At 50.3% G+C, this 14,843-nt stretch overlaps 1 protein-coding gene across 17 annotated transcripts in view; it reads right to left on the reverse strand.

Moving 5' to 3' along the window:
• EIF4G3 (eukaryotic translation initiation factor 4 gamma 3) overlaps positions 1 to 14,843 on the reverse strand; it is a 441,067-nt gene that overhangs the window by 42,485 nt on the left and 383,739 nt on the right. For all 17 annotated transcript variants that reach the window (XM_073316601.2, XM_073316590.2, XM_073316588.2 and 14 more), the window contains one exon: positions 260 to 375. In XM_073316601.2, coding sequence (XP_073172702.1) covers positions 260 to 375 — 116 coding nt within the window. The remainder of the gene's footprint in view (positions 1 to 259; positions 376 to 14,843) is intronic.

The raw sequence follows: 14,843 nt of genomic DNA on the forward strand, positions 1-14,843 counted from the left end.
ATATCTAAAACTTTTTACATAAAATACCCAAAGGGGACTATTTTTCCTCTATCGTAAGCAATGGAAGAACCAGAACAGTCGAAGAACTGTGCTAAAGTTGTGCACCGATCCCGTCTATCCAAATTCCAGCAGGTCCCATGTTTATGTTAAAGAACTAAGAAAAGGGTGCTTAAAAAGACACTGTTCCTGGAAAGGAAAAAATGCTAAAGATCCCACTGTTCCATGGCTTTCTGGAAGGTGAGGTTTTCATTCTGTTTACCTTATAATCGTTAATGTGCAAGAACTCATCAATGATGGATTTGCACTTTCTCTCCATTTCCTCTTCTGACAGTGAAGATTTGTCTTTTACTGGAGCTGAGGGAGTTTCTGGCTTGGCTGGTAATAAGGTAGAGAAAACAGACAGTGGATAAACAGGTCATCTTCAGTTCCAAAAAAAGTATTTTTAAAAAAGTATTTAAAAAATCCCTCACGTCTCCTCTCTCAGCCATTCCTGCTGGTTGAACAGAACTCTTGATAGGCACTCTCTGCTGTGATGACTGAAAGAAGGCTGATTTGGAAGTATGACAGGGTGTGGGTAAAATAAACAGTTTAGATTCTGTTTTCTGCCAGTTTCTCATGATCTGATCATCAGGCATAAATCATTTCTTATTTAGCTTGTCTTTCAACTCCATGTCTACAAATCACCTTTCTCAGCATAATGCTTGGCAGTGACGTAGGATTTTATACTTTCAAAGCACTTTACAAACATGAAATAATTAATTTTTGAGCTGTGACAGCAGTTCTCACTGAATACTGCAAATTTACAGCACGTTGCCTGTGAATGTCAGAAACCTAAGGCAATCTCCCTAATTCCAAAATCCACAGTAGAAAGCAAACCCCCAAAGACTCTCTCCCCAGCCAATCTTCCAGGTCTGGACATGCCTCCCCTCAAATTCACTTCAGAGAAAAGCCTGAATACACAGAAGGGCTCGCACTGTGCTCTGCAAGTTATGACCTTTATTTAGTATTTGTATTGCAGTAGCATTCATGACATGCTAGGCACTGTCCAAGCAAATTGTAAGGCACTGTCCCTACCCCAAAAGGCTCACAATCCAAAGCTTTTACACACAGAACCTTTTCTTAAATTTCCCCAGTATTCTCCCAATACTGGCTCAGCTCCAATGAGGAGAGCAACAGCAGGCCTTGAGCACAGACAAGGTGTCAACAGCCACCAATGTTTCTACTGTTGTGGCATCATGACTTGCTCTGAGCAAGGTTAGGTGGCACAGTGGTAAAGACGTTGCGCTTTGTCTACACTCCATTTCCCACCACTGGGAAATGTTAAAGTATAGACACAGCCTAAAGAGACAACCAATACTGGTGCTTAGACACCATAGTGGTAAGAACCTAGAAAGAATCTAAAATAGTCAGAACACGACTAACCAGGGATTCAGTTGTACTAGATCCTGAGAGTACACACCCAAAACTGAAGTCAGTGGGACATGAGGTGCATAGCACCTCTCAAGAATCAGAAGTTCTTAGAATTATAGAATATTAGGGTTGGAAGAGACCTCAGGAGGTCATCTAGTCCAATTCCCTGCTCAAAGCAGGACCAACACCAACTAAATCATCCCAGCCAAGGCTTTGTCAAGCCAGGCCTTAAAAACCTCTGAGGATGGCGATTCCACAACCTCCCTAGGTAACCCACTCCAGTGCTTCACCACCTTCCTAGTGAAATAGTGTTTCCGAATATCCAACCCAGACCTCCCCCACTGCAACTTGAGACCATTGTTTCTTGTTCTGTCATCTGCCACCACTGAGAACAGCCGAGCTCCATCCTCTTTGGAACCCCCTTTCAGATAGTTGAAGGCTGCTATCAAATCCCCCCTCACTCTTCTCTTCTGCAGACTAAATAACCCCAGTTGCCTCAGCCTCTCCTCATAAGTCATGTGCCCCAGCCCCCTAATAATTTTCATTGCCCTCCGCTGGACTCTCTCCAACTTGTCCACATCCCTTCTGTAGTGGGGAGAGCAAAACTGGACACAGTACAGTAACTCCTCACTTAACTTTGTAGTTATGCTCCTGAAAAATGCTACTTTAAGCTCATGGAGTCAGAGGGTGGGATATTTCCCAGGGAATGCCTTACTGCTAGATGATGAACTAGCACTCAGCTGAGCCCTCAAGGGTTAACACGTTGTTAATGTAGCTTCACACTCTACAAGGCAGCCTGAATGGAGGGAGGGGAGACAGCAAGGCAGACAGAGACAAAGACACATACCTTGTGTGTGAGAGAAAGACGTGCATTGCCCCTTTATGTAAGCTGACCCCACTCTAAGTACACTGCCTTTTTAAGTAGATCAGCAAGCTGAGACAGCAGCTGCTGCCAGCAAGCTCCCACTGTCCTGAGTCCTGTGGTGTCCCCACTCCTGCTCTGTGGATGGGAGGTGGGGAGGGGGACACCCTGACATTAGCACCCCTTCCGCCCCTTGCACAGCAAGCAGGAGGCTCCGGGGAGCAGCTCAAAGGCAGAGGTCAGGAGGCAGTGGGGGGAGGGACAGCTGAACTGCCAGACAATTGATAGTGTGCTAGGTGGCTGTCGCACAGGGAACTTAGGGGAGTGGGGAGCTGATAGGGGGCCTACCGGTCCACTCTGATTCCAAGTCCCCACCAGCAGCTCCAACAGCTGCTCTTCCTGCAACAGGTGGACAAAGAAGGCGGCTGCTAAACAACGTTATAAGGGAGCATTGCACAACTTTAAACGAGCATGTTGCCTAACTGATCAGCAGGGTAACAATGAAACAACGTTAACTGGGACGACTTTAAGTGAGGAGTTATTGTCCTCCATGTGTGGCCTCACCAATGCTGAATAGAGAGGAATAATCACTTTCCTCCATCTGCTGGCAATGCTCCTACTAATACAGCCCAATATGCCATTGGCCTTCTTGGCAATGAGGGCACACTGCTAACTCATATCCAGCTTCTCATCCACTGTAATCCGCAGGTCCTTTTCTGCAGAAAAGATGGTCACTCACCTTTGTAACTGTTGTTCTTCGAGATGTGTTGCTCATATCCATTCCAATTAGGTGTGCGTGCACCGTGTGCACGATTGTCGGAAGATTTTTAACCCCGCAACACTTGGTGGTTTGGCTGAGGCGCCCCCTGGACTGGGTGCCTTCATGGTGCCGGATATATGCCCCAGCCGACTCAGCGCCCCCTCAGTTCCTTCTTGCCAGATACTCCGACAGAGGGAAAGGAGGGCAGGTTTGGAATGGATATGAGCAACACATCTCGAAGAACAACAGTTACAAATGTGAGTAATTGTTTTTTCTTCTTGGAGTGCTTGCTCATATCGATTCCAATTAGGTGACTCCCAAGCCTTACTGAGGCGGTGGGGTCAGAGTGAGATGTCGTGGAGCGAAGGACTGCTGAACCAAATGCAGCATCACCCCTGGACTGCTGAATTATCGCATAGTGGGTGGCAAAGGTATGCACCGAAGACCAAGTCACTGCCCTACATATCTCCTGTATGGGTACATGTGCCAGGAAAGCAGAAGATGAAGCCTGAGCCCTCATGGAGCGGGCGGTGAAGTGCGTAGTTGGGACACCAGCCAAGTCATAGCACGCACAGATGCATGATGTGATCCAGGACAAGATGCACTGGGAGGAGATCGGAAGGCCCTTCATCTGGTCTGCCACAGCAATGAACAGCTGCGATGTTTTCCTGAAAGGTTTCGTTCCCTCAATGTAGAAGGCGAGGGCCCTGCGAACGTCCAGGGAGTACAGCTGTTGTTCCCGTCGAGAGGCGTGTAGCTTCGGGTAGAAGACGGGGAGGAAGATGTCCTGGTTGAGATGGAAGGCAGACACTACCTTAGGGAGGAAGGCAGGGTGGGGTCGCAGCTGTACCTTGTCCTTATGGAACATTGTATACGATGGTTCCGATGTGAATGCCCTGAGGTCAGACACGCCTTGCCAAAGTGATAGCTACGAGGAAGGCTGTCTTCCACGAAAGGTACAGGAGCGAGCAGGTGGCCATTGGCTCGAACGGGGCAGCCATGAGTTTGGAGAGGACCAGGTTAAGATCCCACGTAGGGCCTGGTTGTTGAATTCGTGGGAACAGGTGCTCCAACCCCTTGAGAAATCTGTTGACCATGAGATTGGAGAAGACCCAATTGGAGAACGCCCGTTTTCGGCCGGGTGGAAAGCCAAAATAGCTGCCAGGTGCACTCTGATGGATAATATTGCCAAGCCCTGCTGTTTTAAGGACAGGAGGTAGTCCAAGATGATAGGTACTGACGCCTGTAGCAGGGCTATATGACTCTGAGCACACCAGCAGGAAAAACGCTTCCACTTGGCTAAGTACTTTGACCTGGTAGAGGGCTTCCTGCTTCCCAAAAGGACCTGCTGTACCAAGCGAGAGCAGCACAGCTCAGATCCATGCTGTGAGGTGAAAAGATCGCAGGTCGGGATGACAATCGTCCGTGGTCCTGAGTGATCAGGTCTGGCCACAGCGGAAGTGAAATTGGAGTGTCCATCGACAGCTCTAGGAGAGTGGTATACCAGTGCTGTCTGGGCCATGCTGGGGCGACCAAAATCAGACGGGCTCTGTCCCTGTGCAGCTTGAGCAGGACCCGGTGGACTAGCAGGAATGGAGGGAAGGCGTAGCACAGGTGATCCTTCCACTGTATTAGGAAGGCGTCCGACAGGGAACCCGGAGAGTGTCCTTGTAGAGAGCAGAACACTTGGTATTTCCGATTCTTGCAAGAGGCAAATAGGTCTATCAGGGGAAAGCCCCACTTCAGGAAGACAGAGTGGATGACGTCCGGGCGAACTGACCACTCGTGAGTCTGTAATGATCTGCTGAGGTGGTCTGCTAAGATGTTCTTGACTCCTGGGAGAAACTATGCCACCAGATGGATTGAGTGGGCTATACAGAATTCCCACAGACGAGTGGTCTTCTGATAGAGGGGGGATGACCGGGCTCCCCCTTGCTTGTTGATGTAAAAACGTGGCCGTTGTGTTGTGTGTGAGGACTGCAACACAACGGCCTTGAATGCGCTCTCAAAATGCCTGACACACCAGGCGCACAGCTCTGAGTTCCTGTACGTTGAAGTGCAGGGATATCTCTCCTGCCAACCATAGCCCCTGTGTATGGAGGACCCCGAGGTGGGCTCCCCATCCCAGGGATGATGTATCCGTGACTAGGGACATGGAGGGCTGCGGGGAGTGAAATGGCACCCCTTCGCACACTGATTTGGGGTCCAGCCACCAGCCTAGAGAGGCTAATATCCCTGGCGGGATGGTAACCACCGTCCTCAAGCTGTCGTGACCTGGGTGGTATACTGTTGATAGCCAGGACTGGAGTGGACGTAGTCGCAGCCTGACGTGCATGGTCACATACGTGCAAGAGGCCATATGTCCCAGGAAGCATAGGCATGTTTTCATGGTCAAGGTTGGGAAGTTTTGCAGGCTGTGGACGATGCTCACCAGGGATTGGAAGAGTGCTTCCGGCAGAAGTGCTAGGGCTAGGCCTGAGTCTAAGACTGCTCCTATGAATTCTATCCTCTGGATTGGTACCAGAGTAGATTTTGCAACATTGAGCAGGAGGCCCAGTCGATTGAACATGTTCATGGTGAGCTGGACATGAGACTGCACCTGATCCCTGGAGTGGCCACGAATAAGCCAGTCGTCGAGGTATGGGGAACACTTGGATCCGTTGTCGACGAAGGGAGGCAGCCACAACAGCCATGCACTTGGTAAACACCCTGGGGGCCACTGATAGGCCAAAAGGAAGGACGGTGAATTGAAAGTGCAGTTGATTGACCACAAAGCGAAGGAAGGGTCTGTGCGCTGGGTAGATCGCAATGTGGAAGTACGCGTCCTTCGTGTCGAGGGCGGCGTACCAGTCTCCAGGATCTAAGGAAGGAATAATGGTCCCGAGAGAGACTATGCGGAACTTCAACTTTACCTTGTGCCCAAACAAGTCTAGGCATCTAGCGTCCTTTGATTTAGGTGCCAGGGCCTGCTGACCGTGCCGTTCCTTCTCGTTGACTGAAGCCACGACAAGGGAACACGGTTGGCAGTGCATGTAAAGGTACTCGTACTCCTTTGAGAGGACAAAGTACTTCCTTTCCACCCCCTTGGCCATAGGTGGAATAGAGCCTGGAGATTGCCAGACTGTCTTGGCATTGGCCTGTATAGTCCGTATGATGGGAGGGCCACGCTGGACCGTGCCTCCCTGGACAGAATGTCAACAACTGGGTCCTCTACCTCCACTACCTCCTCTACCTGGAGGTTCATATTGTGCACCACTCTGCGGAGCAGCTCCTGGTGTGAGCGGAGGTCCATAGGAGGACGGCCCAAAATCGTAGTCCCTGCCACTGTCTCATCAGGTGAGGACGAGGAAGATACCCCTAGGATTAAGCAGGATTAAGGGATCCTGTGTGGGGTCCTCATGTGGAGGAACTTGTTGCCCAAGGTCCACCACGCTAGGGACGTGGGCCTGTGTTGGCGCTGGAGCAGTCCCCTCAGAACTCCTGGGGGGGGGGGGGGAAGACACAGTGGCCTCCAGTACTCGGGGCTCCAAAGGGGCGGAGTGGGAAGCCCCGAAGGAACCCCTTGGGCCTGATGGTATGCCCGGGGGTCCAAAAAGACCACTGCGGAAGTCCTTGGCCCCAGTCCTGGTCTTCGTCCAGCCACTGGCCTGCACCGTCCTCGCCCTGGTCCTGGGCATGGTGGCCACCTTGTAAGCGTGACAATGTGGAGGCAGAGCGAGACGGCCAAGGCGGTGCCCAACTTGTCGGTGCAGAGTACCCCAGTGCTGTACGGTGCCGGGGACCGGTGGTGTGATGTAGAATGGTACCGAGACGTCTATCGGTGCCTGCAGTCGTATCGGTACTGGAAGCCTGATCTGGATCTTGACGGTGACCTTCGATGAGATCGGCGCCAGGATCGGCTCCAGGTCGAGTGCTGCTCTGACTGGTAGCGGGAGCGGTGCAGAGCAGAGTGTCCAATCGGTACTGGCCGTACCGCGATTCGGATCTTTGCGAGCCGGAGTGGCGTCGCGAGTACGACCGGCGCCGAGAACGGGATCAGTGCCGGGACTGCAAGCGACGCTGTGAAAGGTGCTGGGACCAAGATCGGGACTGGGATTGGTGCCGCCCTGCTTCATTCGGCGACGGCAGTCGTATCAGGGACGGTTTTCCCTTCGACGGCACCGCCCGCACCAGAGGTGCCGCCGGCTGCAGGGGAGTCGGCTCTGTGAGAAGGTCTCCGGCATGGAGGGCAGCCTTAGCTTGACCGTGGTGTGCGCCGGTGAGCTTATATGCACCGGACTCGACGGGCCTTGCGGCACTGGAGTCAGTGGTGCAGGAGCCGTTACTTGTCCTGTGCGCTCCAGCAATGGACGCGGCTCCGACTGCGGTGCGGGAAGTGTCAGTGGCTGTCGAACCGACAAAGAAGAAGCAGTCGGCATCTGCTTGGGCTGCTTCTTCTTCTGGCCTGGAGACAGGGACTGGTGCCGCGGTGGTGGAGGTTCTGGGGGTGCCTTCCCACGCTGTGAGTCTATCAGAGTCTGAACGTGGTGCCGGACCAGTCGGTGCTGCAGGGGCACTCCGCACCGAAGACGACGACGAGTCCCGGTGTGCAGAGGAAGGGACCGGGCCAAGTGCCGCCTCCATAAGGAGCTGCTTGAGTCTAAAGTCCCGCTCCTTTTCGGTCCTCAGCTTGAACGCTTTGCAAATGCGGCACTTGTCCGCTTGGTGAGATTCCCCCAGACACCTTAGGCAAGAGTCATGGGGGTCTCCCGTTGGCATCGGCTTCAGGCAAGCTGAGCAGGGTTTGAAGACCAGAGACCCAGGCATGGGCCCCGGTACCGAGACAGGGGAGGGGGAGAAGACCCCGCTCCACCATACTAAGTACACTAATCTAACTACACTAACTACTAACAAGTATAAACAACTATTAAGAACTAATTACAACTATTAACAGGTACTAAGAGAGAAAGCTAGAGAAAGTGAGATCAGCTACGCTGCGCTCCACAGTTCCAACGACCGTCACGGGCGATAAGAAGGAACTGATGGGGTGCTGCGTCGGCTGGGGCATATATCTGGTGCCATGAAGGTGCCACTCCAGGGGGTGCATCAGCCGACCCACCAAGTATTGCTGGGGTAAAAATCTGCTGATGATTGTGCACGTGGTGCACACACACCTAATTGGAATCGATACGAGCAAGCACTCGAAGAACTGCTGCTTAGGCAGTCGGTCCCCAGCCTGTAGCCGTGCATGGGATTCTTCCTTCCTAGGTGCAGGACTCTGCACTTGTCCTTGTTGAACCTCATCAGATTTCTTTTGGCCCAATCCTCCAATTTGTATAGGTTACTCTGGACCCCAATGAGTCGAAAGAATAGTAAATATGGCAGGCAACCAGCTTGGCTTAATGGTGAAATCCTCGCGGATCTTAAACATAAAAAAGAAGCTTACAAGAAGTGGAAGGTTGGACATATGACCAGGGAAGAGTATAAAAATATTGCTCGGGCATGTAGGAATGAAATCAGGAGGGCCAAATTGCACCTGGAGCTGCAGCTAGCGAGAGATGTCAAGAGTAACAAGAAGGGTTTTTTCAGGTATGTTGGCAACAAGAAGAAAGCCAAGGAAAGTGTGGGCCCCTTACTGAATGAGGGAGGCAACCTAGTGACAGAGGATGTGGAAAAAGCTAATGTACTCAATTTTTTTCTGCCTCTGTTTTCACTAACAAGGTCAGCTCCCATACTGCTGCGCTGGGCATCACAAAATGGGGAAGAGATGGCCAGCCCTCTGTGGAGATAGAGGTGATTAGGGACTATTTAGAAAAGCTGGACGTGCACAAGTCCATGGGGCCGGACGAGTTGCATCCGAGAGTGCTGAAGGAATTGGCAGCTGTGATTGCACAGCCATTGGCCATTATCTTTGAAAACTCGTGGCGAACCGGGGAAGTCCCGGATGACTGGAAAAAGGCTAATGTAGTGCCAATCTTTAAAAAAGGGAAGGAGGAGGATCCTGGGAACTACAGGCCAGTCAGCCTCACCTCAGTCCCTGGAAAAATCATGGAGCAGGTCCTCAAAGAATCAATCCTGAAGCACTTGCATGAGAGGAAAGTGATCAGGAACAGCCAGCATGGATTCACCAAGGGAAGGTCATGCCTGACTAATCTAATCGCCTTTTATGATGAGATTACTGGTTCTGTGGGTGAAGGGAAAGCAGTGGATGTATTGTTTCTTGACTTTAGCAAAGCTTTTGACACGGTCTCCCACAGTATTCTTGTCAGCAAGTTAAGGAAGTATGGGCTGGATGAATGCACTATAAGGTGGGTAGAAAGCTGGCTAGATTGTCGGGCTCAACGGGTAGTGATCAATGGCTCCATGTCTAGTTGGCAGCCGGTATCAAGTGGAGTGCCCCAAGGGTCGGTCCTGGGGCCGGTTTTGTTCAATATCTTCATAAATGATCTGGAGGATGGTGTGGATTGCACTCTCAGCAAATTTGCAGATGATACTAAACTGGGAGGAGTGGTAGATACGCTGGAGGGGAGGGATAGGATACAGAAGGACCTAGACAAATTGGAGGATTGGGCCAAAAGAAATCTGATGAGGTTCAATAAGGATAAGTGCAGGGTCCTGCACTTAGGACGGAATAATCCAATGCACCGCTACAGACTAGGGACCGAATGGCTAGGCAGCAGTTCTGCGGAAAAGGACCTAGGGGTGACAGTGGACGAGAAGCTGGATATGAGTCAGCAGTGTGCCCTTGTTGCCAAGAAGGCCAATGGCATTTTGGGATGTATAAGTAGGGGCACAGCGAGCAGATCGAGGGACGTGATCGTTCCCCTCTATTCGACATTGGTGAGGCCTCATCTGGAGTACTGTGTCCAGTTTTGGGCCCCACACTTCAAGAAGGATGTGGATAAATTGGAGAGGGTCCAGCGAAGGGCAACAAAAATTATTAGGGGTCTAGAACACATGAGTTATGAGGAGAGGCTGAGGGAGCTGGGATTGTTTAGCCTGCAGAAGAGAAGAATGAAGGGGGATTTGATAGCTGCTTTCAACTACCTGAAAGGGGGTTCCAAAGAGGATGGCTCTAGACTGTTCTCAGTGGCAGCAGATGACAGAACGAGGAGTAATGGTCTCAAGTTGCAGTGGGGGAGGTTTAGATTGGATATGAGGAAAAACTTTTTCACTAAGAGGGTGGTGAAACACTGGAATGCGTTACCTAGGGAGGTGGTAGAATCTCCTTCCTTAGAGGTTTTTAAGGTCAGGCTTGACAAAGCCCTGGCTGGGATGATTTAACTGGGAATTGGTCCTGCTTCGAGCAGGGGGTTGGACTAGATGACCTTCAGAGGTCCCTTCCAACCCTGATATTCTATGATTCTATGACCCTATCCCTACCCTCCAGCGTATCTATCTCTCCACCCAGCTTAGTATCATCTGCGAATTTGCTGAGGGTGCAATTAATCCCATCATTCAGATAAATTGATAAAGATGTTGAACAAACCCAGCCCCAGGAACGACCCCTGGGGCACTCCGCTTGATAGCGGCTGCCAACTAAACATCGAGCCGTTGATCACTACCCATTGAGCCCAACAATCTAGCCAGCTTTCTATCCACCTTATCGTTCATTCATACAATCCATCCTTTTTTAACTTGCTGGCAAGAATACTGTGGGAGATGGTATCAAAAGCTTTGCTAAAGTCAAGATATATCACATCCACCGCTTTCCCCATATCCACAGAGCCAGTTATCTTATCATAGAAGGCAATCAGGTTGTCAGGCATGACTTGCCCTTGGTGAATCCATGTGGACTGTTCCTGATCACCTTTCTCTCCTCCAAGTGCTTCAAAATGGATTTCTTGAGGACGTGCTCCATGATATTGCCGGGGACTGAAGTAAGGCTGTAGTTCCCCGGGTTCTCTTTCTTCCCTTTTTAAAATATGGGCACTATATTTGCCTTTTTCCAATTGTCTGTGACCTCCCCCAATTGCCACGAATTTTAAGAGGTAATGGCCAATGGCTCTGCAATCACATCAGCCAACTCCCTCAGCATCCTTGGATGCGTTAGATCTGGACCCATGGACTTGTGCACGTCCAGCTTTTCTAAATAGTCCTTAACTTGCTCTTTCACCACTGAGGGCTGCTAATCTCCTTCCCATGCTGTGTTGCCCAGTGCAGCAGTCTGGGAGCTTCCCTTGTCTGTGAAGACCAAGGCAAAAAAAGCATTGAGTACTTCAGCTTTTTCCACATCATGTATCACTAGGTTGCCTCCCCCATTCAGTAAGAGTCCCACACTTTCCCTGACCTTCTTCTTGTTGCTAACATACCTGTAGAAACCCTTCTTGTTACCCTTCAGATAGTTCATAGGTTCTGGCCCAGGCAGATAAAGTTTGAGAGTTAAAGGCCTTCCACTGAAAATGCTATGCCTCAGCATTCCATCCTGGGACCATTAACAGAAGCATCTTGGCTAGTCTCAACTGTTGAGAAGGTGCAAAGACAGCAAGGTGGTGACTGGGCAACCAGGACTCAGCCCCATTTTTATTTCTTAGTTGTGTCCATTACCTTGGCACCTTATAAAAATTAACACAAACACAATATCCAACAAAAATAGTTATTTCTAAAATGACCACATCCTGCTGATAGACGGGTCCAACAATCAATTAAAGGTCTAGCCAAACAGATGACTCTTACACTGTGCCCGAACCTCACCAGGCTTGGGATCTGACCAACCACCCCAGGCAACAGGCTCCAGATACATGAGATCAGAACTGAGACTATATCTTCCACTGGTCCTAGGGAGAACTATCCCAGGAACTGACAGCAAGAGCAACAAGACATGGAAAAGGCAATTATACAGAAAACTGGGTCCCAGTTACTTTTGCAGACAAATAAAATGGTTACTAACCTTTCGTAACAGTTGTTCTTTGAGATGTGTTGCTCATGTCCATTCCATGTTAGGTGTGTGCATGCCACGTGTATTGTTGCTGGAGATTTTTCCCTCAGTGAGGTCCATTGGGCCAGATCTAGCACTTTCTGGAGCCATGTCTTATGCGGTGATATAAGGGGTGCCGCTGACTCCACATCCTCTCTCAGTTCCTTGTTGGTTAACTCTGACAAAGGGGTAGGAGGGTGGGTTATGGAATGGATATGAGCAATATAACTTGAAGAACTACAGTTACAAAAGGTTAGTAACCATTTTTTCTTTGAGTGCTTGCTCAAGTCCATTCCATATTAGGTGACTCACAAGCAATACCCAAGGAGGTGGGCTTGGAGTTAAAGGACATACTGATTACAACACTGCTCTTCCGAAACTGGCATAATCTCAGGCCTGTTGGGTGATGGTGTAGTGGGATGCAAAGGTATGCACCGGTGACCATGACCGGCTCTGCAGATGTTCTGGATTGGGACTTGTGCAAGGACTGCTGCTGACGAAACCTGGGCTCTTGTGGAATGAGCAGTTAAGATGGCCAGAGATGGGATATTTGCCTGCTCATAGAAAGCTCGAATGCAGGCATTTATCCAGGATGAGATCCTTTGGGTTGACACAGATAGCCCTCTCATTCTTTCTGTGTGGATGAACAGTTGAGTGAATTTGTGGGTTTAGTCCTCTCAATATAAAAGGCGAAGGCCAGGCTAATATCTAACAAGTGAAGCTGTCATTCCTCAGAGTTTTTGTGAGGTTTCAGAAAGAAGACTGTTAGGAAAATGACCTGGTTGTTATGGAATTGAGACATCACCTTTGGTAGGAAGTCCTGATGGGGGCACAGTTGGACCTTGTCCTTGAAGGAGAACACGGTGTACTGTGGGACTGAAATAAAGGACTTGATCTCAGAGACCCTTCTGGCTGAGGTGATTGCCACCAGGAAGGTGACCTTCCAGAAGAGAAATATCAGGGAGCATGATGCTAACGGCATGAAGGGGGGATCCATGAGCTTCGACAGAACCAGGTTTAAGTCTCATTGGGGAGGTTGGCTTGTGTATCTGAGGGCAGAGTCTTCCTGGCCCCTTTAGAAACCAGACCGTCACCTTGTGGGAGAACAGTGACCTGCTGTTCACTGGAGTGTGGAAGGCTGATATGGCTGCCAAATGCACTTTAATAGATGAGAGGGCCAGGCCCGCTGTTTTAGATGCAGCAAGTAGTCCAAGGTAGACCGAAGGGAAGATTGAGATGGAGAGAGAGCACATTCAGAAGCAACAGAAGAAATACTTTCACTATTCGGCACTGGTAAGACCATACCTGGAGTATTGCATCTAGGTTTGGTCCCCCCACTATAGAAGGGATGTGGACAAATTGGAGAGAGTCCAGCAAAGGGCAATGAAAATGTTAGGGGGCTGGGGCACATGACTTATGAGGAGAGGCTGAGGCAACTGGGGTTATTTAGTCTGCAGAAGAGAAGAGTGAGGGGGGATTCGATAGCAGCCTTCAACTATCTGAAAGGGGGTTCCAAAGAGGATGGAGCTAGGCTGTTCTCAGTGGTGGCAGATGACAGAACAAGAAGGAATGATCTCAAGTTGCAATGGGGGAGTCTAGGATGGATATTTGAAAACACTATTTCACTAGGAGGGTGGTGAAGCACTGGCATCTCCATCCTTAGAGGTTTTTAAGGCCCGGCTTGACAAAGCCTTGGCTGGGATGATTTAGTTGGTGTTGGTCCTGCTTTGAGCAGAGGATTGGACTAGATGACCTCCTGAAGTCTCTTCCAACTCTAATATTCTATGATTCTATGACTTGGCCAAGTAGGCAGCCCTGGTGGAAGGCTTTCTACTGTCTAGCAAGATCTGCCGAACCTGTTCCAAGCAGGCCTGTTCTTCAGGGTTCAGCCATGCAGCATCCATGCAGTGAGGTGAGGTCTGGGTGAAGTAACCAGCTGTGGGCTTCTGAAACCAGGTCCAGACAGAGTGGGAGTGAGAGTGGAGCTGCCACCAAGAAATCCAGGAGCATGACGAACCAATGCTGGCGTGGCCGTGATGGTGCTATCAGAATAACTCTTGCCTTGTCCTGTTTGATTTTTAGGAGGACCTTGTGAACCAAGAGGATTGGGGGAAAGGTGTACAGGTGGTGGCCTATCCACAAGAATAGCAAGGTGTTGGAAAGAGAGCCTGGGTTGTGTCTGCACAGTAAACAAAACTGATGGCATTTCCTGTTCTGCCTGGCGGTGAACAGCTCCACCTGGGGAGACCCCCACCTTTGGAAGATGAATCTGGTAATCTGTGGGTGAAGGGACCACTCGTGGTGGGAGAAGGATCTGCTGAGGTGCTCCGCCAATATATTCCTGGCTCCCAGGAGACGTGACGCCTCGAGATGGAGTGCTTCGTGCAGACGTCCCACAGACAGATGGCCTCCTGACCCAAGGCCAAAGATCAAGCCCCTCCCTGCTTGTTGATATAAAACATGGCTGCAATACTGTCTGTAAGGACTTGCACCACCTCACCTGAGATCTGGGGGAGGAACACTTGGCATGTTAAGCATACCTCCCTGAGCAACCTGTTGTTTATGTGCAGGGAGAATTCTTCTTGGGACCAGAGGCCCTGACTCCTGACGTTGTTAAGGTGGGCACCCCACCCTAGGTCAGACATGTTTGAGATTAAGGTTATTGATGGTTGAGGGGTAACAAAGGGCACCCCCATCATTACTAATCTTGGGTCTTTCCACCAGCTTAGGGAGGGACCATGAGCACTAAGTCCAAGTGGTGTCTGCTCAGGGAGTAAACTGATGCTAACCACATCTGGAGGAGCCTGATGCACAGCCTTGCATGCCGAACCACGTAAGTACAAGCCACCATATGATCCAGAAGCTTGAGGCACATCCGAGCTGTCATGACTGGGTGGGCCATGACCTTGGATATC

This window comes from Lepidochelys kempii, chromosome 18 (assembly GCF_965140285.1).
Source record: "Lepidochelys kempii isolate rLepKem1 chromosome 18, rLepKem1.hap1, whole genome shotgun sequence".
NCBI lineage: Eukaryota > Metazoa > Chordata > Testudines > Cheloniidae > Lepidochelys > Lepidochelys kempii.